This window comes from Corvus hawaiiensis, chromosome 9 (genome assembly GCF_020740725.1).
Source record: "Corvus hawaiiensis isolate bCorHaw1 chromosome 9, bCorHaw1.pri.cur, whole genome shotgun sequence".
Classification (NCBI taxonomy): domain Eukaryota; kingdom Metazoa; phylum Chordata; class Aves; order Passeriformes; family Corvidae; genus Corvus; species Corvus hawaiiensis.
In genome coordinates this window covers 21,327,974-21,352,700 of record NC_063221.1, presented here as the reverse complement: position 1 = coordinate 21,352,700, position 24,727 = coordinate 21,327,974, and the positions used below count along the sequence as shown (strand labels likewise).

General features: G+C 39.3%; 2 protein-coding genes across 22 annotated transcripts in view; one reads left to right on the top strand and one right to left on the bottom strand.

Moving 5' to 3' along the window:
* Positions 1-4,479: 4,479 nt before the first annotated feature.
* FUBP1 (far upstream element binding protein 1) overlaps positions 4,480-24,727 on the bottom strand; it is a 42,980-nt gene continuing 22,732 nt past the window's right edge. For 12 of the 14 annotated variants that reach the window (XR_007205508.1, XR_007205509.1, XR_007205510.1 and 9 more), the window contains one exon: positions 13,203-14,149. Coding sequence is in view for 5 of the 14 variants with exons in the window: in XM_048313516.1 (XP_048169473.1) it covers positions 14,132-14,149 (18 nt within the window). In the remaining 9 variants the exon portion in view is untranslated. Of the gene's footprint in view, positions 8,828-13,202; positions 14,150-24,727 lie in introns of those variants that run through there. The other 2 variants (XR_007205505.1, XR_007205511.1) reach the window with 2 other exon arrangements.
* Positions 7,556-23,301, top strand: NEXN (nexilin F-actin binding protein). Of its 8 annotated transcripts, none has more exons than XM_048313509.1 (13): positions 7,556-7,631; positions 8,707-8,898; positions 9,040-9,121; positions 9,208-9,356; positions 10,734-10,775; positions 11,893-12,087; positions 12,167-12,340; positions 14,676-14,861; positions 18,781-18,981; positions 20,287-20,508; positions 21,593-21,778; positions 22,354-22,711; positions 22,820-23,301. In XM_048313509.1, the coding sequence occupies exons 1-13, from the start codon at positions 7,605-7,607 to the stop codon at positions 22,831-22,833; spliced, it is 2,028 nt and encodes a 675-aa protein (XP_048169466.1). In that variant the 5' UTR covers positions 7,556-7,604; the 3' UTR covers positions 22,834-23,301. The 8 variants fall into 8 exon arrangements, with proteins under 8 accessions (XP_048169466.1, XP_048169469.1, XP_048169462.1 ...); XM_048313505.1 differs by having other exon boundaries at positions 7,560-7,631; positions 18,784-18,981; XM_048313512.1 differs by lacking the exon at positions 8,707-8,898.

Here is a 24,727-nt window from a genome sequence, read left to right as displayed (position 1 = left end):
AGAAAATTCTGCACTGGAAACCTTGCAACTGAACATGTAGGAAACAAGTCATCTTTAAGCAGGAAAAGGAATATATTCAGATGTAATAAAATCACGTTTCTGCCTCTGCTTTGTGAAGTTCCCAGCGACAGGCGCTGCTTTGAGCCACCGCGCTCTGCCTCTCGCCGTCTGGCACTAGGGAGATTCCTCCCCGCTCCATCAGCGAACTGTCACATTACTATTATTAGTTGATCGCTCTCCATGTGCCATTAACCGACCCGGCACCGGACCGCCGTAGGTATAAAACCCCGCGGGCCGGCAGAGCCAGCGCAGCGGAGCGCTCCCTGCGTGCGGGGCCGGGGGGAGCGACGCGCCGGGGCTGCGGCGGCGGTGAGTGGGGCTGACCCGCGGCTGCCGGGCCGGGGCAGCCCCGCCGGTACCGGGCCGGGGAGCTCCGGGCCGTGGCCGGGAAAAGCCGCGGTGATCGGGAGCAGCGCGGGCAGGGCGATGGCGGGCGGCGGCTGCGGGCGGTGGGTCTCGGTGTCCCCCGTGCGTCCCGCGGAGCCGCCGCTCGCCCGCTGCCCTGCGGCAGGGCCGGCGCGGCCAGGGACGCGCAGCAAAACGGCGGCTTCGCCGGCCCGGTTATTTATAGCTCGGTGCTGCTTCCAGCCCAAAATTAGCCTGTTGGCCGGGCTGCTGCCCGCGGGGAGGGGGGCTGGCTGGCTGGCTGCCCCCCCCCACGCGGCCAACGAGGGGCCAGGCACGGCGCGCTGAGCCGCAGGGCCGGGGACGAGCCGGGCCGGGCCGGGCCAGCTGCCGCGGCGCGGGGCTCGCCTGGAATGCGGGCGCCGGGCGCGCGTCGCGACTTTTATGGAAAGTTGCAGCGGCGGAGCGGCGGCCGCAGCCAAGGGGCGCTCGGCAGCGCAGCCCGCCCGCCGCCGGAGCGCCCCGAGCCGCAGCGCGGGCAGCGCACAGGTAAGAGCAGCTCCGCCGCCGAGGGGCACAACGGGGCTCGGCCCCCCCCCGCCCCGCTCCCCTCCCCGCCGCCGGCCCCGCTGCCCCGGCGTGCGGCGGGGCTGGGGATGGGGATGGGGCCGCCTGCCCGGCCCCGCTGCCCGCGGCGCCCCTCGGCCGGACCCTCGGCGGGAGCGCCGTGTCCTCTCTCCGCCGGGAGCCGGGCGGCGGCGGGGAGGGCCCGGGAGGGGCAGCGCCCGGGGGCGGTGTAGCCGCAGCCGAGCGGGAGCGGTGCCGGCAGGGGCCGGGGCCGGGCGCCTGTGCAGCGGTTTAACCGAAGCCGCCGCCGTGCGCGGGGCTCTGCCCGCCGCCGCCCCGCTGAGGCGGCCCCGGGGACGCGGAGCCCGGGAGGGCCGTCCCGCCCTGGCGTGCGGGACCCGCGGTGGGTGATGTGCGGCTCATAAAAATTAGTTTAAAATCCCATAAATCCCCGATTTTCATAAACCGCGTGTCGACATGCGGAGGAGTTCAGTTTTGTTGGTGTGGTCTTCAGCAGCGAGGGCACGCTGAGTGCGTCCATTGGTTCTGCTTCACCCTGAAGTGATGGCGGTAAAACAGAGTGGCTTGGAAGAAAATATTCGGCTTCTGGGACAGCTTGCAAACTATTTATTATCACGTTTGTTTTCGGTAAATAAGGGCTTCTTTTTAGCCAACAAATGTCGAAAAAAGCGTGTTTAATGAAGCATGTCAGAATTTCAAAGATTAATCAGAAAGTATGGTAGAAAACATAGTACTCAACCTTAGATCTCAGGTCTTAAGAGACATTAGATCTCCTAGAAAATTGTGCACTGAAATGAAATTATGAATTATAATTAGTCATAGGAGGGCCAACTGCATCAATTAAGGAGCATGCAGAAGTATGTGAATATGACTGGTATATGTAAAAAGCACAGTCTGGTGAACTATGAAAGCTGTGTAGATGGTTTAAGACATTAGTAAGGAATACTTGTGGTCAGACTGGCTGTGGGGAGGCAGTGGGGAAAGCTCCTGGCATTGGGAGAGCAGTGCAGGAGGCAATGGAAGTGACCCCTGCACCAAAGGCACCCATACCTGCTCAGGTGAAGGTGGTACACATGATCCAGCTTTTACAGGCATCAGCAACACCAGCAGGGTGGGGTTGCTCAAGGGGAAGCAGCAGCGTATCTCTAGGAAGCCCTGGAGACCTCTCCTTTGTGGTGGAGGCAGAGCTCGGGCCATGACCACTCTGGGTGACCACCCTGGCTTCAGTCTGGGCTGGCCAAGAGCATTTCTGAGAAGAGGCAGAAAGGCTGTGTCCTGTCAGCAGGGAAGATACAAATTGCAATAGCGCCTCATGTCCAGTATTTGGATTACCTTGATCTTTGAAGTCCTGTCAGTGAAGTCAACAAAGCAAATGGTTCATCTTCAGCTGCCGTGACACAGCAGGGAATGGAGGAACTGTGGTGTGGGGCAGAATATACTGATTTTTGTCCTGGAGACCTCAGTTCACAATTTAATGCCACTTGCAATTAGGATCAGCAGGTACCATGGCACATGAAATCATGGGCCAGAAGATCCCAGCAGGACTTCCCCATTACCAGAGCAGTCTCTGAACTCCCACCACATTTGCTCTGGAGCCTGTGTACCCCATAATAGCATGTGAAGAGAGTAAGGAATCAACAGACCATTTGTCCAGAGAAGGGTGATTACATTCTTTTAACAGTCGGGCTGAATGGCACTGTTGCATTAGGAGTGTTTATAGCTATATAAAACTTAGGCATCCTTCATAAGAAGTGTGTTTTTATAAATGACACCCTACCTGCAAGGACTGCTCTACAACAAAATGGGACTCTCAATAAATATTGAAGTGTGATAAATTCAAAGATTGAGGAAAACATTGTGTTCGAAATTAAATTATCTGGGTCACTTGTTGGTAAGCATTCTGGTCTTTAATTGCAAAGACTTAATGAAGGAAATACTAGTGAGTGGAAGTAGTTTTGCATTTTGTATTTATACAAACTGTGAAGTTTAGACAGCTGGTATTGATTGTCATAACTCACTGGCTTCAGTGGAGCTGATGGTTGATGCCAGCTCAGGATCTTCCCCTATGCATGATAATTTTAGTATCTCCTTCAGTATCTGTAATTTGGTACAACAACTGGTAGTGTCATTCCAGACCAGTTACAGGGAGGACATAAATGATGCCCATTTCGCCTCCTCTTTCCAGTTCTGTTTAATATTTTGTTAACTATTTCAATGCTGTGGACTGTTTGCCTCTCCTTGGTGCTTTGGCTGCAAGTAGTGCGTTTCCAACTCTCACAGTATGGTTTTCTCGTATGATGGAGTCTTCCCTGCAAGTAGATCACAAAGAGGAGACAGATGGTAAATGTAACTTAGACTGTGCCATGAAGGGCTTATTTATAACTCACAGTACCCAGTAGGAGAGCAGGGGGCCTCCCGAAAGGAGAAATCACAGAGGAACAGGACCTTTTTCTAAAGTCCTGACTTCATACTCCTATTGTAAAGAGTGGTGTTCAGTTCAGGGAAGTGCTGGTATTTTTTGGTGTCTCATGTGAGGATGTTTATCATGCCCCTGAAAAACAAGAATATTTTAAAAGAAAGGGAATTTTATTATTTATGGGAAGGTTTTTTTTTAATCTGGTTAAAGCTGCACAACTTTTTTTGATCAATTGAGGACTCTGACCTGCTTTCAGAAATGGAAATTAATTAAATTTAAGGAGATGGATTTTGGGACTTGTGAGCCATCAGACTTTCTGTGTCCCCTGAATGGTTTTCTTTTTTGACTTTTTTTTGCCTGAAGTAAAATTTTAGGGAGGCTGCATGAAAAGTTGAAAAAGTGCTATGATTGTAACAGGTCAAGACATATCAGAAGTGATCGCTTGTCTATTTACTGTAAATGAGTAAGATGTTTGAAAACAGTAATTTATCTTTTTACAGAATATTTCTAATCTGCTGCCTAGTGTCCTATGCATTACTGGTTTGTATTAAATTTTCACTTGAACTTAGAGATCCCTCTCTGCATTACAGCCAGTCAAGTCTAATGGCATTTTCTCTTCATTCCAATTCCAGAGGTACAACCATCGGTCACTGGATGCAAGTCAAATTTTTCTTGAGGAGTGGACGTTTCAAAGGGGCCCTGTAGTCTGGTACTTTCAGTATAAACATTTTAACACCAGACCAACATTATCAATGATGTGTCATTTAATTGTAGGAAAGGTAAAATGTGGAGAGAAAAGAAATTACGCTACCGTCAGGTGAATGCTGGATGTCAGATGAGACTGGGTGTGCAAAGGGTAACAAGCTGAACTCATTTTTTGATCATGGTCATGTTCAAAATTGTAGTCTGGGGTTTTTTTTGAGTGGGAAGCCTCAGTGAAGAGCTCTTACAGCTTCTGCTGAGGTATGTTGATGGTGGGAAATAAAAGATGAGACTGAATATTAAGATTGGACAGCTTTGTAATAGGAGAAATAGTTTCTGAAGTAAGAAACTAAACAGGAAGACTTGTGTTGTCTCAAAAAATAAGAATTGCTTTTATTAGTTGAACTCTGGGAAAATACAAAACAAGAATACATACGTATATAAATGCACAACTTAAAAATATAACTAGTTCATCTAAAAGAGAATTAGTAGGTCAAGGTTTCTTGGGTTGGAAAATCTATTACTGCATACTTTTGCAAAGCTATTGGCAGATGAGGAAGGCACTGTTCTTCCACGATTTGTAGGTATCAGGACTTCTGATGTAGCCACTTGGGTTTTCTCAGCACCAATTCATTGACTGTGCTCCTCTCCTGATGGTGAGGCAGATACAAAGGAGCTTCAGTCCACAATGGTTTTTCCCGAAGCTGTGGCCACTCCCTCACAGACCCAACCCAAAACTCAAGGAGTGCTTCTTTTTTTCTTAAAGATTTTGTATCGTCTTTATCGGAAATGACTCATCTGCCCTGAGGGGTGCCTGAGGCAGGGTCCAGCTGCTGGTCCTGCTCAAGGTTTAGTGGCCATGGAGAGGGATGAAAGTGAAACATGGGTGGTATCATGTTTAGCAATGCGCTGGTGCTTTGTATCAATATCTTTTAGCATCAGAGGTGGAGGTAGGATGACCTGTAGAGGCAAAATGCCTTAGAGCCAGCTGGCTAACCTTCAAACATATTAAGAGTTAGTGATGCCAATGAACTGGAAAGCAGCCTAAAGTAATAGCAGATAGGGCAATATTCCAAATGGCAGAAATATATCTGCCATCTTGAAGGCCCACAACCTGTTGGACTGGCACTATTTTGGAAGTTCAGACAGCAGGAATTTGCAAAGAAAATTTCTTCCAACATTCACACTTTTAGGGAAAATTTGAGATTTGTTATCCCACTGTTAAGAGGTTCAGGTAATTGGAGCTATCAGAAAGGTTCAAGACAAAGTCTTGACTCATGAATATAATCTTCTTACAATTAATTGCACGTAATAAACCAGACTTTGGAATAGTCAGTTTTCAAATGACTTTAGGATGTAGCCCTGTCTATGGGGTACACTGCTGTGGTCAAGATTAGTGGTAACCTTACCTTGAGGTGTTGAGGTGAAACAGAATTTCTTGTGACAGATTATCTTTGAGTCTTCCTTCTCTGCTCCAGCCCCATGTCAAGGGTAAAAGGTCTCTATGTCCCAGGCTACTTCAGAGCAAGGATTGCACCAGCTCATGACAATCCTTTGTTTTCTGATGGGTTCCTGCAGTAAACCTTTGAGTCAGCTGCTGTTTGTAAAGTACAAGGCTAAAGGTTGCCAGCCCCAAGTAGGGAAGGAGCCATTAAAAGAACGGAGTAGCAAAAGAAGAAATCAGAGAACTGTCTCTAAGACCTGCTTATGAAAATACAGAAGTCAAAAGATTTTAAGTAGTTTTAAGGTTATACTGATCACAGTGGAGATTTTACTTATATGCATAGAAATCAGCTAAAGCTTATAAAGATGTGCAAATCCTGCACAGTGTACAAGTGTATGGTAAAGCCTATAGGGACCCTGAGGCTACAGAATGCTGATGCAATTACTTGCCTTTCTAGACTCCACACAATTCTAACATGCTATTGCTGACCTGAAACAATCTCAATAGGAACTGCCACTTAGTGATTATATGTTCATGTGTTCACAAGTGAGAAACTGAGATGCCTTGGATTCCTATCAGTCTACAAATGAGGGAGTGGGGTGGGGGTGGTGTGACTTTCCATACTAACTTGTTGAAAGGGAACACCAAAGTGCTCTCCAGAACATCCCTGTTGAAGCCAAATTTGAAGAGTTTAGAATTTGTAAATCAGGGCAAGCGTTGGCAGCTAAATGCTCTTGCTTCATATGTTGTGACTGCTTTCATTGGGAAAAACATCCCAAGATATCTTAGAATCCCATTCTATCTGCGAAGCTACAGCAGTGCTGGTGACCATTGGTGATGTTGGTGTATTTTTGAAGAGTTTACATGAAAACAACTCTTAATATTAATTATTTTTAAAACCACATAAATGTTTCTGTGTTCATAATCTGTTTGCAATTAAGAATTAGAGAATTTGAAGAATAAGAGTTTAGCTTTCCATATCATGAAAATCCCTGACTTCAGTTCCTCTAAACGACAAGTGAGAAGTCCCTTCCAGTGGTAAGCTACTTTTGCAGCATTTTTCCTTCGAATCTTTGAGCCCTTATTTTTACCATGTTTGGCACACTGAGTTTTTAGGCTTTCCTGGGACTCAGAGGATCGATACAATACGGACAGCAGTAGCACTGGAGTCATGTCATGATTTCCTTCCTCTCGCAAGCTCTGATAGATCTGAAGTTTAAAAGAAAAGAAAAAAGAAGAAAAAGTGCCTTTCTGTTAGTTTCCTAGTAAAGAGTGTACTTTAAAATTTCTAACAATTTTCCTTTAAAAAATGCTATGCAATTTCCAGATCACAAATTATATAAATACTTTATCTGTATGTGGCTTACCTATCCCATTTCATAGTTTTTAGCACTACTTTTCCCTGGAGAACAGCCCTCGGGGAAGGGAAAGCATTACTTTGTAGCCGTGCGTTGGGTGAAGGGCAGAGCCTTGCCGCGGGCCGGAGATGCGGCTGCGGCAGTGACACGCAGGTGGCTCCCCCGGCCCATCTCTCCTCCTGCAGCCGCACAAGGGCGAAGCAGCAGCGCGGGGAGGCCGGGGGCTCCTGGCCTGAGCTCTGGCAAAGCTCCTGCAGTCGCAGCCCCGGCTCACAGCTCGGCCCGGAGCTGCGGGGACATTCCTTCTGCTGCCCTGAGCACCGGGAACAGCAGTTTTGCAACAACCAGCCAGGGCAGCCAGAGTTTGGCTCCAAGTTGTTAGTTTTTTTAAATGGAAATTAAAACCCAATACCTAGGACTATACAGAGGAGTTATGAGCATGAATAGTGAATCATAAGCTTGTTCTTTTAATTACTGTGGCATACTTAGAACCTATTCATGTCTTCAAAAGCCTCAGAGGACCAAGTGAAATTGTGATACATCAATTTCAGCCTATGCAAACTTATTTACAGGAAGATGGTTAAAGCATCATTTAAAAGGAAAAGAAAGGAATATAATGACAACTGTTTCTTTCAGGTAGAAACTGAAAGCCATCTTAAACACACCAGGTGCAGAGCACAATACAGTAACCATGAATGACATTGCACAGAAAACTGAGGTATGTACCAATTTTAAAGTAATCAAGGCAATGTAATAATTTACAACTGATGCTTGCAAAAATAAGAATTAGAAATAATTGTAATAGACAATTATTCTGGAAGTCTGCTGGTATTGCCACTATTTTTAGACAATGAAAGGGGACTTGTAAGTAGCGTAAGATTGATGGAATATGTGAATTATGTTCTTATTAGAAAAACATGAAGGAGGAGGGCAAAATAAAGGCAACGAAATATGAAGAAGCTTTAAATGTTGGTGGCGAAATTCTGGGTAACATTTGCATGATTCTAAAATGTAAATATACAAGGCTACTTTCTTCTTCTATATAGACTTACTGAGTAGCAGGAACAAAAACTTCTGGTGTAGGTGGAAAAATATGAAACATGGAACGTTTTTAGCCAGTTTTCTCAGTATTACTTTATTGAGAACATTCCCGTTGTCATCACTGTAAAAAGAGAAAACTTCACAGTAGTTCTGAAAGCGGGAACCTTTGGTGTTTGGACACCCACAGAGTAATCACTGGCAAAGCAGTGTCCATTTGTTATATCAGCATCAGAGCCCTGATAGTCCAGTGATCTTTGCACTTAGTAACATAAAATCACTGGGCTTCTGGTTTTCTCTAAATAGTAAAAAAGTAAGCATATAATGTATTGGAAGTTTTAACTTAAGAAATATTACTGCTTATTTAAAAACTACAGACGGCTGGTGACGTGTTGCAGAAAAACTCCCATACATATTGTATTATACATCTATGTCTTTATATCTCTTTCAAATGTTAGGGGCAGAGAATCTCTTTGGTGTTTGCTTAAGATTGAAAGCAACAATATAAATCTGTATCTAATTTAATAGTTTAATATAATGCTGAATATTGTTTTGGATATTTTAGTATTTATGACTGTTTATGAACAAATACAATGATGCTTAACTGATGATGGCTTGTGGCACAAAGTTCAAAATATCAATTGCATTTCTGTTTTATGTTCTTACATTCTTTCTAATCCAACTATCAGATTATTTCTATCCATCTGTTTCAACTTTCTTTTTCTTATCTTCATTTCTTCTATATCTTCACCAAGATTCTGCTTTCTTCATCTAAACCCGTCCAAAAGTCCTATGTGCCCAAGCTTCACAAGGGTGATGTAAAGGATAAATTTGAAGCTATGCAGAAAGCAAGGGAAGAAAGAAATCAAAGGAGATCTAGAGATGAAAAGCAAAGAAGAAAAGAACAATATGTTAGAGAGAGAGAATGGAACAGGAGAAAGCAGGAGGTTATTTTCTTTGCTAATATTTTATGTTATTTTAATACTTAATATTATATCCGAAAATCTATTTACATTATTTTAAGACAGTAATATTGGGGTTTCATTTAAGTTATAAAGACGGTTTTCTTTCTGTGTTTCATCAACTAGATGAAAGAACTGCTTGGATCTGATGAAGACGATGACACCAAACTATCTAAAATAGAAAAGGGTTATGTTCCAAAGCTAATAGGTAAGAGAGGCCTGACTTTCAAGGCCACAGAGTTCACTGGGTAAGTATGAGATGGAACTGCTCAGCTGTGCATTTCATGTCCACAGGAACTGTTAAAGGCAAGTTTGAAGAAATGGAGAAGCAAAGGCAAGAAGAAGAAAGAAAAAGAACGGAAGAAGAAAGAAAGCGCAGAATTGAACAAGATATGATTGAGAAAAGAAAAATTCAAAGAGAATTAGCAAAAAAGGCACAGGAGGTACGTTCATCTGATCACAACAGTCAGGATGTAATTACAAAAAACGTGAAAAATGTTTTGTATTGATCAGAAAGATTAGACCTTAAGATTTCTGATAGTAGTGATTTCCATGATTTACATGGGAGATGCTCAGTGGGGTGGAAGTGAGCTATAATGTTCAGAGAGTCTTCATTTCTTTACAGTACCAAATTTCTTTTAAGCTCTAAAATTGAGTTACAGATGAAACTGGGCAGGCATAAACCTGGTAGGAACCAGGCACAAATTTTGTTGTCATATGCATGTGAGTTTACTAAATTAATTTAAAAATGTTTCTTGGATTTTATCAACTCTTACTTTAGACAACCTTTGCTTATAAATTAGTGAATACAGTTCAGTGATACATGAACTAAGGCAAGCAAGAAGTAGTAGAAAATGCCACTGGCAGGCAAAAATGAGAAGACACTAATGCAGTACTAATGCAGTAAAAATCATAAATCATGAAGATCCAGATCATGTTTTATTCCTTTGCCATTTTGTGAATCATCATTGCATATATATACATATATATATATATATATGAACAGACTCCCAACTTTCATTGATGCCAGTAAAGCAAATTCTGTCTTTTGTAGAATTTTGTGAACGGATATCAAACTTAATTCCTTTTGCAAGTTTTCTTCAGTGCTGCAAATACTGCAGTAAGAGTAAACATTTAAATGACAGACTAAATACATAGGCAAATTTCTATTTAACCAAATTATAGTAGTACTTCATTCAGGTGTGAATTTGTTGTAAGAAATGAAAAACAGTGCTATAGGAGAAGTCAGTTCTTGGACAGTGTTTTCTACTAGGATTTCTAACATTGTTAAAACTGTACTTTAATTGGCATTGCATCTAGCATATATTTAACCTAACCTGCAAGGCAGAAGTACATACACATAGAATTTTTAAAACTGTGTGAGTTTTAGACCATAACATAGACACACCATAGGAAGTAAGCACAGCATTAGGCTTTTTTCAGAAGTTGAGGGGAAGACAATGTCACTTGAATCAGAAATAATCAATACCTTTGCTTTAGATTTTTTTAAAACATTTCTTTTTTTTACACAATTCTGCAATATTTAAATGAAGAATGGACAACTCAAGTACTGTTCTTGGTTCAACACTGTGTTGGGAATGCTTTAGCAGACTTTGTGTGGGATGTTTTATGTCTTGTTGCCTCTTCCTCGACAAGCTGACCTATCTGAAGTATTCCAACAGAGGTTCTGTCATTACCATCTCTGTGAATTTACGTGCTACATACATATCACTGATACAAAAAGCATTTCCAGTTCTATGCTTGCAACTCTAAGGCAAAGAGCCAAATTAATGTAATCCTATGAAATTCTCATTTAATAGATTGATGACTTTAACAATACGGGAACTGAATCAGCAGCTGAGGTAATCAGATTTTTTTAAAGAAATGTTCACCTACATTTTTATTCACTTTGTTCTATTATTGTAATTTGGGTTGGGAAAACTTAGAAAACAGCACATAAATACCTAATTAAAGTTCAACCAAGGAGCTAACAAATTTTTAATGTTTATGGAACTATATCTGTACTTGAAATTAGTATCTTGAAGTCTGAAACAGAGCCTGGACTATGAATACTTTGTGGTTAGTTAAAAACATCTAAAATGTAAATATTCAAAGCCACCAGAATTATTTGATATCTGTTGAGAATGATACTTTTAAGTCCTCTGGCTTTGCAAAGAATTATCTTAAAAGCTCTTTGCCTTAAACTTGAAATTAAAGGGGGATTCTGACAATATGCAGATGTTTAGACACCTCACTCAGTAACCTTTTTAATTTTTTTACTAATTTACCATATGGGTTTTAAGTCTTGCAAATAAATGTTCAATTTCAAAAGCTGGGACCAAAGGTCCTATTGTCTTTCACTAACACAAGAAAATCACACTCCTACTACAGTTTTGGAAAGAAAAAACTTAAACCCCCAATTTCATCAGTTTTAACTTACTCAACAGTATGAAAAAATATGGGTAAAATATATTTTGGCAAATAAGTTGTAAAAATAGATGTGAAGCAGCAACATCCTTCAAAAAACAATTACTCTACCTGACAAATTGTATATTAGAAATTAAAAATTATATATTTCTCTATTTGAAGTATTGGCTTATTCCAGCCGCAGTTTATTATCATTTACATAATAAATGTAAAGACTGGAAGTAGAGTGTGGTTACAATTGCTGTCTATTCAAAGTTGTTCTTTTCCAAACCTTGAGTTTTTATAGCTAACTGTTAATGAAAATCTATAAAGAAGTCAAGGAATTTGCCAGGAGTTATGTTTAAAATATAATTCAGTCTTGATACCCTTCAGCTATTAGAAGAAAACTAGTGACTGCCACAGACAGATAGATTTATTCTTGTGGTTAATACTCAACACAAGTAAATCTTTTGGAAGCTTTGTGCACACAGGTTAAAACATCAATTTCATTAAGAAATGAGTTTATCTAGAAGTCAAGTTTCATGAAAATATAATAAATATCTTTTTGGACAGGAAGGGGATGATTCACTGCTAGTTACAGTAGTGCCTGTAAAAAGCACCAGGACACCTGGGAAGACGAAAATAAACTCTGAGAACACAGGGAAGGAGAGAGCAGAACAAAGAAAGACACAGGATGAAGAGATGAAGCTAAAATATGAGGAACAAAACCAATTCCTTAAGGAATCCAAGTGCCTTTCATTTGTCAAGGTAAACCAGTCATCCACAACCACCTATATAATAGATATTTATTGGCTTAAGATACGACCATTTCATTTTTCTTACACAGGGTGAAAATGAAAACAGTGAAACTCAAGAGCCTCTGTCTCCTGGTAAGCTGAAAGTCACATTTGAAGAACTGGAAAGACAAAGACAGGAGAATCAAAGGCGGCAAGCAGAGGAAGAAGCAAGGCAGCGTTTGGAAGAGGAAAAACGGGCCTTTGAAGAAGCCAGACAGCGAATGGTAAGTACAAGTTATGCTCATGTTGGTACAGAATTTGCACATAGGATATGCTTTTGCATTCTTTCCTGTATGGGATTTTTCATTTTTCTTATTCCTTAACTTTATTTCCAACTGTTAAGAGTCCAAAAATGAATTTTTGAAAGACATTTTTGACCTGTGCTCTAACTCAGTAACCACACTGGCATAATACTTTAGAGATTCTTTCAGTAAACCCAAGAAATACAGGTGTTTTGATTTTGTCAGCAACGTAGTAGGTTTTCTATCTACACTCTCTAATATCTTAAGCTATAAGCCTTCAAGGAGATGAGTAGCTGGCTGTTTTGTTCTGAAGTAGTGCTGCAGGTGGTTCAGTAACCAGTTTTTGATGCAAATGTTCCATAGTAACAGAATGCTATTTCTTATCCCCATATTTATTTGTAAATGTGATAAAGATATACATCAATTACAACTCTCCTCTTATGAAGAAAGGCTAAAAAAGATCAGCTCTCTTGTATGTACTGACATAAACAACAACATACTATAAATTACTAGATAAATTCCCCCCAATTGTCAGAAATGCAGCTCACAGATCCTGTTTTATATTACTTGGAAAACTGCCTCCATATGTGTTCTTTATCATAAGTCAGAGTTGTATTAGATCAGCTATAAAAAGACCTCACTATAGTTTGTTCTTTGATCATACTGAAGGAATCATACACTTTGTATTAACCTAAGATAACCAGACAGTTTAGTTCTGTATTTCCTCACTTTACCATACTCCAGTTCCAATAGCGTTTTTGAAGTATTTGAATACTTTTCCCCTGTTCAGTCATGATCACTATGACTTTGTTAATTCACATACAAAATTCACATACAAACAAGATTAACAAGAAATGAGATTTTAATCTTACATAAAAACTTGGAAAATATTATTTATAGGAATTTGCTAGCTTCAACAGAGTATAATTATGCATGAACAGTCTTGGAAAAACAGCTCTAGATGACTGTTTTGATTATATTTCAAAAACATTCAAAACATTTATATTCTACAGAAACAAACCAAACCAACACCACAGAACTTCTAGAAAGCTGAAACAAACAAATTCCCAAGTGGTCCATATTGAGAGAGTTCTAGGTTTAGGCAGATGCCCAAATTGTTTACTTCTTCATCTCCACCTCCAATAAATCACTGTTGTTTCACACCAATAACTTTGCCATTATGTCAATAATGCACTTTTTTCCTTTTTGTTTGGGGTCGGGCAAAGGATTCTAGTGAAGTAGAAGAGGGAAGAAACTGAAGGAGAGTGAACTTCATGAAGTCACTTAGGTGTTCTAACTGAACATTAGTTCACATCTCTCTTCCTTATGTTAATACATTTATTTATCAAGTAATGTGAAATAATGTACAAATTCTCCACATCAAAAGAAATTTTCTAACATGCAGCTGTACTTGCCGACCAGTGGCTGTCAAAATTTGAAGTAAACATTTTTCTTAAGAATTCAGCAGTTAATTTTCTTCAATTCTTTAATTTTTTTCCCTTATGAATTTCAAATAAAATAAAAGATTTCTCTAATTCCCTAATGGGCTACCCCACCTACCAGTCCCAGGGCTGCTCACAGTATAGAGATCTGGATTATCAGTACTCTGACAGTTCCCAGTCTACTTCCTCCACTAACAGATAAAGTACTCTGGGATGTCCTCTGAAAGGGGTTCTTGATTGCAGTTTGCAAACCACAGGCTTCTCTTAGCAGGTGAGTGTTCACTGGACAGAAGCTATAGTGAAGAGATCAGAGTTTCTCAATTCCTTTCCTTCAGTGATGATTAAATGTCTAAAAGGAAAAGAAACAAAAATCTCAGTCTGGAATAACAGCAAAATACTAATTGATTCAGTTTTGCTATGACTCTACAGCATTTCTTTAACTGGTGCACTGATGAAAACAATTTCTATACAAACAAAAAGACTTGATGGTATAAATGTCTATGAAAGTGATGTAAATGAAGTGAATAGAGAGTGATTTACAGTAAATGATCCAACAATGAGACCATAAAGTATGTACTTAATTGTCCAGCCTCTTCCTGGTAACACATTTTTCTTTGAATTACACACTCAACAGATTTTTTTTAAATTATAAAAGCTGCATGTAGGACACTGAAAATTTCTTTTCTCCCCGCCCAGCTAAAACAAAGATTAAAATGTTTCTCATAGGAACCTAACTCTTGATACATTTTTTTCCCCCAAGGAGAAAGCAGTATTTATAAAAGATCAGAAAGGAATAGAGTATTTATTTACTGTAAAGGATATCTTTTTGTTCGGGTAAATGCTTTTTATGTTTTCCTCTCCCTATTCTCTTTAAGATAAATGAAGGTGGTGATGAAGAATCTGAAAACGCTGTTAAAGAATTCCGCCCTGGTAAACTCAGACTCAGTTTTGAGGAGATAGAAAGACAGAGGAGAGAAGAGGAAAAGAGGAAAGCAGAAGAGGATGCACGACGACGCATAGAAGAGGAGAAAAGAGCATTTGCTGAAGCAAGGAAGAACATGGTATGGTATTTTGGTTTAGCACAAACTTTAATTTTTACCTAAATCGCAAACTGGAAAGAAGCTGGGAAAAAGCTTTAAATAAAGGTTAGGAATACATGCTTCCACTCCTTCATTAATTAGTTCACCTTACTATTTATTAGAAGGTAATAGGGTAAACTACCCAAAACCATCAGAGAACAATCCCTCCTCACAGAAAGCCTAGAGAGAATTTCAGATAATTTAGTCAAAACCAGGTATTATATCCAGTGAGTATTATTATGCTAGATGAAACAAACTTGGGAAGTGAAATGTTTTCACAAGAAGGGTTTGTTGGTTCGGGTTTTTCTGGGAGAGCAAATTCTTTTATATCTCCATGTTTATCTCCCTACCTTTAGACAGTGTCCACCAATCATCTCTCACTGCTACATCACAATTAATGGCATAGTAGAAAAATGCTCACTGCAAGTACAAATCTGCAAGTACAATGCTCACTGCAAGAGCCACAAATCTGTGGCTCTTTAGGGAGGAAAAATTAAGAAGGTTGAACCCAGCTCCTTGATGTTTTTAATGCTTGTTCAGAGAAAAACAAAAAATAACTTGTGGTGTTTACCATTAGAACACTTTGCAATACTATCTTCCCTTGACAAATACAGATTTCTGTCATATGCAAGGACTTCTAAAGTGTGAGTTAGGATTGTACTGGAGACAAATTTTCAGGGGCTTAGGACTCACATACACTACCTGAAAGCAGAGAGAGATGCCCAGTTTCAGAGGGTGGCAACTATTATTTATATTTAAAAAAAAAATAGCCACAGTGCTTTAAACTGTGGTCTTCATACTTACTCCAACCCCTCCAAGATTCAGCAGGCTTTTGGGTATAAGCCAGTTACTTCTTGGTGGACATCAGCAAATACAGTATTAAATGACAGAAATATAAACTAGAACTAAGTAGCGCTTGTTTCAAAAGGCAAGGCAGGATGTGCCAATCTAGAACTGTGGAATAACCCAGTCATCTGGTAGCATCTCTCTCCATTGCCCTCTGTGATTGAATTGGGAAAGACCAACTGCATGCCCAATAACATTTTCTTAATCACTCAAAGCAATACTTGTGAGAGAGATGAAAACTTTGTATGAGTACTCATGTTGCTGGCAGGGCTCCCTCTGCCTGGAAACTGGGCCAAAGATAAGACCTGTTTGCTGAAAGACTACCTAGAGAAGCTACAATGTAAATTTAATTTTATACTGTACAGAAAAATAGTGTCTGTCTGTATCTCCAAAGAAAGAAAATAGAACCTAAAAACATTTAAAAATACCCCCAAAACAAAAGAATACTACTGGAGACTTCTGCCACTACAATTTTTATGAAAAGGCAGTAGAGCACTAAAGGAAGCACAGAAAGTATGTGCTGCTTCTGTTTTTTCCTGCTTTCTTGAGAAAGTCTTTTTTGGCCTCAGTGTAGCAAGAAACTAAACTCAACTGTCCAGGAAAGAAACAGGGTTCAATCCATCAGATGCAGCACAGAGACTGTGACTGTGACTGTGACTACTCTACCTGCAGACAGTGAAAGTGGCTTGTAATTGAAAAAATTACTGAAATACATTTTCAGCATTTATGTACTTGAAAGTTCTCTGTTAAGTAGCATCCTGAATACAAATACTACATTTTCTACTACTTGTAACAGTTTTCCTTATTTTCCATGGCTACAAAATGTAGCAGCAATGCAGATACGTCCTAAAATGTTTAAAAATGTAATAGTCCTCTCTTTTAAAGACAGTAAAAAATGTACATTAAGCTGTTATTCTAGGAACTTTTTACTGTTCCTTCATTTTAATTTAGTTTTGGAAGTATACACACAGAGAAATGGTAGTATTGTGGCTGGAAAACACAAATGCCACCTCCTTTTGGATCTCCCTATTTCACATTTCCTTGTGCTATTTCCATGCTCCCCAGGACTAGTGTGATCACTTTTACACTGATGCAATCATCTTTCTTCCCCAACAGTACTTTTCTAATAGAGACTGCAAAAACAACCTGTCTTAGCACAAATAAAAAAAATTATTTCCCCGTTTGCCCTCTGAATATTTGCTGACTGTGTTGCAAACCATGGTTGTTACAGGAATGGTTCTCACAACCAACCATTTCCACTTTGCAGGAAAAAAAAGCATGGCTAAAATATTTACTGACCTAATCACAGGGGTTTTGTACATCACACAACTCAGCTGAATCTTTGGGTTTTTAGCCAGGGAGATGGTGGCTCACTGTCTTTTCATAACTAAGTCAGAAATACAGAGACAGCTGCTAGTGCTTGCTCACAAGCACAGCTTTCAAGCACTTATGGGCAAATTCTGAATTGATGCTTCTCCTGGTCACTCAGGTTCAGTATGTTCTTGAAGTGATGAGCTCATGAACTAATGCATCACCAGCAAGAGCCTTTCATGTTTCTTTGCTAACTTAGTGACAGGTAGCTTCTAAAAACTATGCAGCATCACTAAAGTTTTCACTTGAGGGAAGAGTTCACAGCTTTGTTTTTTGACTTCACTTCTCCACAACACAATTTCAACAAATATGCTCGTATTACACAAAACAGATGAAGAATGGAAGGAATGGTGGTGCTGAAGTCCAATTGTAAGCTTACTCAGAGGGAAAATCTGAGTAACAGCTGTAGTGAATAGAATTTGAGTGCAATTGGGCTAAAAAACTACTGAAAGAACTATGGCAAATAAAGATATGGGCCAAAGTAAGTCAAGAGGGTGGTATGAACCAAGATGACACCAATAGCACTAAAAAGTGTGGGTTACAATGGCAGTAAGTAGCAATAAATAGTAGTGCCAAATGTCTATTTTCTGTCCCTTTATAGTCAGAACACTTTCTCAAATGGAAATGCTGCCCCTTTAATTACTTCAGCATTCAACTGATTACTGCTGTTGGAAATGCCTACAACTTAGGGCACATTGAGCTTTTCCAGGTTTGCCACAAGGCTTTTCAAACATGATTAAATAGTGCCATAAGCCGTATCACCCTCCTGATCAGTACACTTCACCTTTACCTACAGAACATTCCTGTTGAGACAATCTCTGTTAATAAGTTTATATAGTTACATGCACAAACATATGTTAATTTAAGTTTTATCACAAACTTACTTTAAAAATTCCTGCATAACTCACTGTCACTACTGGCTGCTTTTGTAGTTTTGAGCTTCGTATTTTAGTACTTCAACACATTCCATCTGATAAAATACTAGTTCTTATACTTCCTGCTTTGGAAGTAATGAAAACTGCCTTTCCTAGGCCCTACTATCTTATGAATTACTCTAAAAGATAGGCCAGCTGCTCCTAATGCCAACCAAGCCTAACCCTGCTCTGAAGCCAGACAAGGACAGGGAAAGGAGGAAACCCTTGCAGGTGGGTGTATAAACCAATAAACTGACCACAAAACTTAGCATAACAATTTGTGCACAAAGAAGAGCTTCTTCTGAATGTTCTGTTCAGTTATCCTTAATGGGAATACTAATACTGCTTTAGAACAGGAATGTAATTCAGAATGCTTAAAAAAAGATTACAGATAAATGTACTTCAGCATTAAGAGCAATGACATTTTAACACAAACATTTTGTCTAATGATAGTCTGAAGTAAACAAGAATGAATTGCTTCAGGTCCTAAAGGTCCATTCAGAGGGCATCCTCCCACGCAGAGGGAAAATACCGCTTTTTAAAAAACCACCTTCATCTTCATTATAAAAGTTTAGCATTTAGTTAAAGTCAAACACAACCCCCCCCAAATCACTCCCTCCCACAACATTAGAGGAATACCCACATTGGCACAGTGCACCTTTCTGTACTGGAGCAGATGTAACAAAGCAGTCCCTTATCTTTAAGTACCAGAAGTATCTGAATAGTGCTGTGATTTCATCACAGATATAATTAATGCTCTGAATTTCCAGCAGGTGCTGGATGATGAATCACCAGAAATGTTTAAAACCTTTTCTCAAGAATCTCTCATACCTGGTAAACTGGAAATTAATTTTGAGGAGTTGCTGAGACAAAAAATGGAAGAAGAAAAGAGGCGCACAGAAGAAGAGCGTAGGCAAAAGTTGGAAATGGAAAGGCAAGAATTTCAACAGCTGAGACAAGAAATGGGACAGGTTTGTACATCAAACGATATGTTAAGCATGCTCTGAATAAAAATAAAATAGATCAGTTTATTACTAAAATCTCAAAGTTTGAGACTGTAAATAAAAATTCCTTTAAAAGGAATTTTAAATTAATACATTCAACATTATGAAAAAGGATAAGAAAAATAGAAAGCCTTACTTTTAAAACATTGTATATACGGATATTTTTATCACTAATCTACCAGGAAAATGTGTTTATCCCTTGCCACCTTAGAAGTAACTACAGTTACAAATGTGTAACTTGGTTTTGCAGTAATTTCTGAAAATTCTGGAGTATTACTAAAATGGTTAGATAGTATTTATGATATTGGGATAACAGAAATATCTAGTTCCCAAAAGACAATACAAAAATAAAAGTAGGAAAGTGAAAAATTCTTGCTTTTCTACAGGGAAATACTGTGCTATCTAATGAGAAAAGAAATACAATGTGCTCAACTTTTTTATGATTGGTATCAAGGGTTTGAAGACTGTCACAGATGATTTTAAAAATCACACACAAAATCTGCTTTACATCCCCAATGTTCAAAACATCACATTCATGAACTCTACACTTCAGTTTGGCTGTGGGTGGCAATTCTTTATTATTCCCTTTTGAATGTTAAGGAACTGCATTAATTTGTTTGTTGCAAAGCTTGAGCAAGTAATAAAGTCTCTAGCTTGTGATGTTCTCAAGTAATCCTGGGGAAGCAGGGACAGGGACATCCAGCTAAAATGCATGTACATCTTTACAATCAGTCAGAGGTCATAAAAGGAGGGAGAAAAATATCAGTAATTTTAACTTCAGATGTGGTTTGACTGCAGGACCCACAACTGCCCTTTCTTTTCCAGCCACGACATCCTGAAATGTCATTTACTTTTTATTGAATTAAAAAAAGATTTAAAAGGCAGTATTTTTTTATTTAACAAAACAGCTGTATTTTAGAGGATTACTTCATATTGCAAGTAAATAGAAGTGAATTCTGTATTCTGGGTAAGCAAGTTTTTTGTATTGGTCAGTGTCTGGTTTTCTGAGTCTGCGAAGGGCAGTTTATTGACAGCCACCCTTGAACAAAGGGCATATTCAAGCAAGATACTTTAAACTCTATCTAGTTATGATACAAACGCATTCATCATGAGATAGCAAGGAAAAAATAAATTAGAGGGGAAAGGTCTCTGTACTGATTTCAAATAACTAAGAGAACTGTAATGTATTGAATTATACCATCTGTGGGGAGAACAGGTAATAAAAATAACGAGGGCATTTTCCATCTTAAACATTCTGTAATTTCTTAACAGCTGGAAGAAGAGTCTGAAACTTTTGAGCTAAGCAAAGAATATGAAGAATTAATGAAGCTAAAAAGAAGTGGTTCTATTCAGGCAAAGAACTTAAAAAGCAAGTTTGAAAAAATAGGACAATTGTCTCAAGAAGAAATACAGAAGAAGATTGAAGAAGAGCGAGCAAAGAGAAGAGCAATGGATGAAGAAATAAGAGAAAGGGAAGCTGAAAAATTTCAAGAGGTAAGTTCCATTCTGTGTATGTTAATGATACACTTAACCAGCACACTAATGATCCAGGACAGCACACTAATGATCCAGGAGTAGGCAATGCTGCTGCTTTCATCAAATTTTGCTGTTTCCAAAATTATGTTTTCCCTTCTTTCCTCTTCCCTCCTTTGGATGCTTAAGGATATCACACCTCAGCATCCCTAAAAGAAACAGCACCAGTTTATTATCAGTCATTGGTCAAGCAGAGATCTGCTTTTCTGCTCAAAGCCCTCAATTCAGCATCTTAATCTGAAACCTGCCAGTCTGAGGGTTTAAAACATCTGTATCTGAGAATTACCTATTAATCATCACTTGAATTGCTTCTCCTTCTGAAGTCCTAATTCATTCTCTACTGCATGAATTGAATAAAAAATTCAATTACCAAACTCAAATGATACCATTTGAAGATCAAGTCTCTGTCATGTATACTCATTCCCTACACTTCAGACCAGAACCTTGAGTTTTTCAGAGGGGAAACCCCAAGAAATGGAGCTGTCAGTGTAGCCCATCGACAAACTGGCCTGTGATCCATGAGCCCAGTGTGAACTTTTGTAGACGGAGCATAAAATTTTAACGGTACCAAGCCTGATCTGAGCCCCATTCTGGCTCTTTTCCACAACAGTCAGTTCAGCATCAGCTCAAAGCCTGTCCTATTTTTGAGCTTTTAACTTAGTGATTGACACGAATTGTTTTCATGAGGTCAACCATGTTAGGTGTTGAACCTATGCTCATATCAATGGCATAAAACTCCAGTCACTGAGGATTTACAATTGCCAGGAAGTGCTCAATTTCTGTATCAATAAAACTTTAGGAATATTTTTTTTACCTATGATTTTTGAAATTCTTTTGCCAAAATCTTGTCCTATCCCTGAGATGAACTATTACGAGACTTACCCTACACTCATTAAACAAACTTCTGAAAAAAACCCACGTTTCTGTGTGGCTTTGCTCAGTTAAAAAAACCTCTGGGAACACAAAACCAGTTTTATTATCATATATATGATAAAGGTAATAAGTAACAGTTAAGTCCTGTTTTTAATTATTTTTTTCCCCCAAGGATGATGACGTAGACGTGACACCAGCCAAGAAATCTGAGGCTCCATTTACTCACAAAGTAAACATGAAGGCTCGTTTTGAGCAAATGGCAAGAGCCAGAGAAGAAGAGGAGCAGAGGAGGATTGAGGAACAGAAATTACTACGCATGCAGTTTGAACAAAAAGAAATTGACGCAGCATTACAGAAGGTATAAATTGCAAAATAATATTCTCCAGTCATAAGTGTCATTTAACTTAGCTTACCACTGTTGGCAACACTACCAGATACAAAAAGGAATGTTTTACTCCTTCTAGCAGGTGCTAGGAATTGTTGCAATAATATAAAATTGCTTTTGGTGTTTTCACATACTCCCCATAATAAGGAGGAATGGTTTGGGTTGAAGGAACCTTAAAGATCATCTACATCCCCTGATGTAGCCAGGGACACCTCCCATTAGATCAGGTTGCTCAAAGCTCCATCCAACCTGGCCTGAACACTTGCAGAAGAGTATGAGACACTGCGAAGAAAGGTCATGTCATCCCTTGAATAACGTGAAGATGGAATTGACATTCATGCCTGTATTCTACACTAACATTCCAGCCTCATTAAAATGCATTTTACTGTCTGTGGCATATCCAGATTGGGTGCATTGTTACATAGTGAGGACAGATGTGGAATTTCCCCTTCTCAGAAACACAGTAACTTGTAATCAAGTATGTTACCACTAGCAGTCATAGTGCTATTGCCACTTTATATGCTCTAAATCAACTTATTTTAAAACAGAAAAGGGAAGAGGAAGAAGAAGAAGAGGGAAGCATTGTTAATGGTTCTACTTGTGAAGATGAGGATCAAGCTCGATCTGGAGCTCCTTGGTTCAAGAAGTCACTGAAAAACACATCAGTAGTTGATGGCGAGCCAGTGAGATTTACAGTTAAAATTACTGGAGAACCAAAACCTGAAGTTACATGGTGGTTTGAAGGGGAAATGTTGCAGGACTCTGAGGACTATCAATACATTGAAAGAGGAGAAACCTACTGCCTTTACTTGCCAGAAACCTTCCCAGAAGATGAAGGAGAATATATGTGTAAAGCAGTCAACAACAGAGGCTCAGCTGCTAGCACCTGTATTCTCACCATTGAAAGTAAGAGCTAGCATTTTAATTTGCTTAATTCCCAAATAGTCTTCTTGCATCTTTCCTGTTATGAAAATCTAACTACCTGTCTCTCTTAACCCTTTTTCTGTCTCCTAGCTGATGACTACTAATGCTCTACTTTAGCTGGAATCTTTCTTCCCCTCAACTTTCTTACTGCATTATCTCTTTCTCTGATGGGGCCAACTAAAGAAAGCAAGGATGTGCATTGATTTGTCATTCCTGCATCAGATAAGAACACCCTTCAAATTGTGAGAGTTCCCTACTAAATGCGAAAATTAGTATCAAAGGCTAAAAAGAAGAAATCAATGTATGAAAGATCAACTAAAGGAAAAAGCTGAATTACCATAGTGCTCCAGCATTTGAAGACCAACTGTTGTGTAACAGAATAAAGCTGAATACATGATCTGGAAACTTGTGTAGTAGTGTCAATCTACTGGTGTATCTTGCATGAGCACTGAATGTTTAAGCTGTTTTACTTTATCCCAGAGGCGCTGAACTGGCAAAGGAAATACTTACTGATGATTTTCAAAAACCCAAGTGTACTATTTTTGAAGAATAAAAGATGACATAACTGCTCATCACTGCTTCAAGGAGCATTACTTCTTTTGTTTTAAAATGGGCTTGCATTGAAACTGTTCTGCTCTGATAGACCTATGCAGCTGATCATCTCAAATAAAAACATATCTCCCTTAGGTTTGTAGTAGTCTTCAAAGTACCAACACTTGCTTGTAAAACTTGGGGTTTTTTCATTGATTAAATGGCATGGGAACAGGTGGTGACATCTATGATTGGCTCATATTTTAAGGTGGTAAAAAACAAGCTTTAAGAAAATTATTTTCATAAAGTGCCTGTTTTCTCAATCTTAACGCAGTAAATTTACTGCCACATCTCTAAACACTGTCTTCTTAAGGCTACTATTTTTCTCTAACACCTCCTGACATCAACATTCATGTCACTCTGCTAACACCATCTGAACCATTCAGATTAAGCTTCCGGAGGAGTAACTTTACAAAAAAATAGTCACATTTTAAATTAAAGTACATGTGTATAGGCCTTGACATAAAGGCAAGCTAAGCTGCAGTAAGTTAAATGTATGCAGTCTTTTCAAAAAGAAATCTTCCTGTGGTTAAATCTGCTGACTTTCTTTGTACTGTTACCTACTCAAAGTCACTCTTCTGCCTCAATAAAAAAATGGCAACAAGCTGCATGATGCTTTGAACTAGTATTTACCCTAATAACCATATAAATATTTTACTTAATTTCTTGTGGGTGATATTCATTCACAAAGTACAGGTTGCTACAATATTTTTCCTCTGAAGCTGTTATTTCAAAATAACAAAGGCAGGGATAGGAGCAAAAAAAGACAAAACCATTGCTATTATTATTCATCAGTTTACATTTATTGAGAAAAACCATACAAAAACCATTATACAGTTAATGTGTACCCATATTACATACAATGTCAATGCAAGCTCAAAACCACATTTTTGTAAAGCATTCAATTTACCTCAAGTCCAAGCTGCATCTCCCTAAGACACTGTTCCCATCACAGTTGCCTTTTAAAGCCAATCTTCTGTTTACACACGGGTAGTTTCTGCAGAGAACACTTTTCTCAGGACGAAAAGGCATTTCACATGCACGCAAGAGAAATATTTGTGCATACACAAGAGTTTCATAAGCTATTACTAGGGAAGAGGGAATCCTGTCAATTGTATGCTTTCTGAAAAGCCCAGTCCTCCCTTCCTCCCCCCACTTCCAGAAAAAAAAGCAAAATGGAAAAGCTTTTAGCATGCAATGGAAAACTGAAGAATTACTTCCGAAGAGAACAGGGGAGAAACAGTTTCTACCATCCAATAAAACACCACTAGTAAAAAGATGAAATACTTCAAGATAGGCTGTGCAAGTGAATCGTGATCCTGTCTGCCTGGACAAGTGAAACAGATGACTTATAATTTAGCTACACTAAAAAATATCCACCTGGTATTTTATTCCATGTCCTAGTGA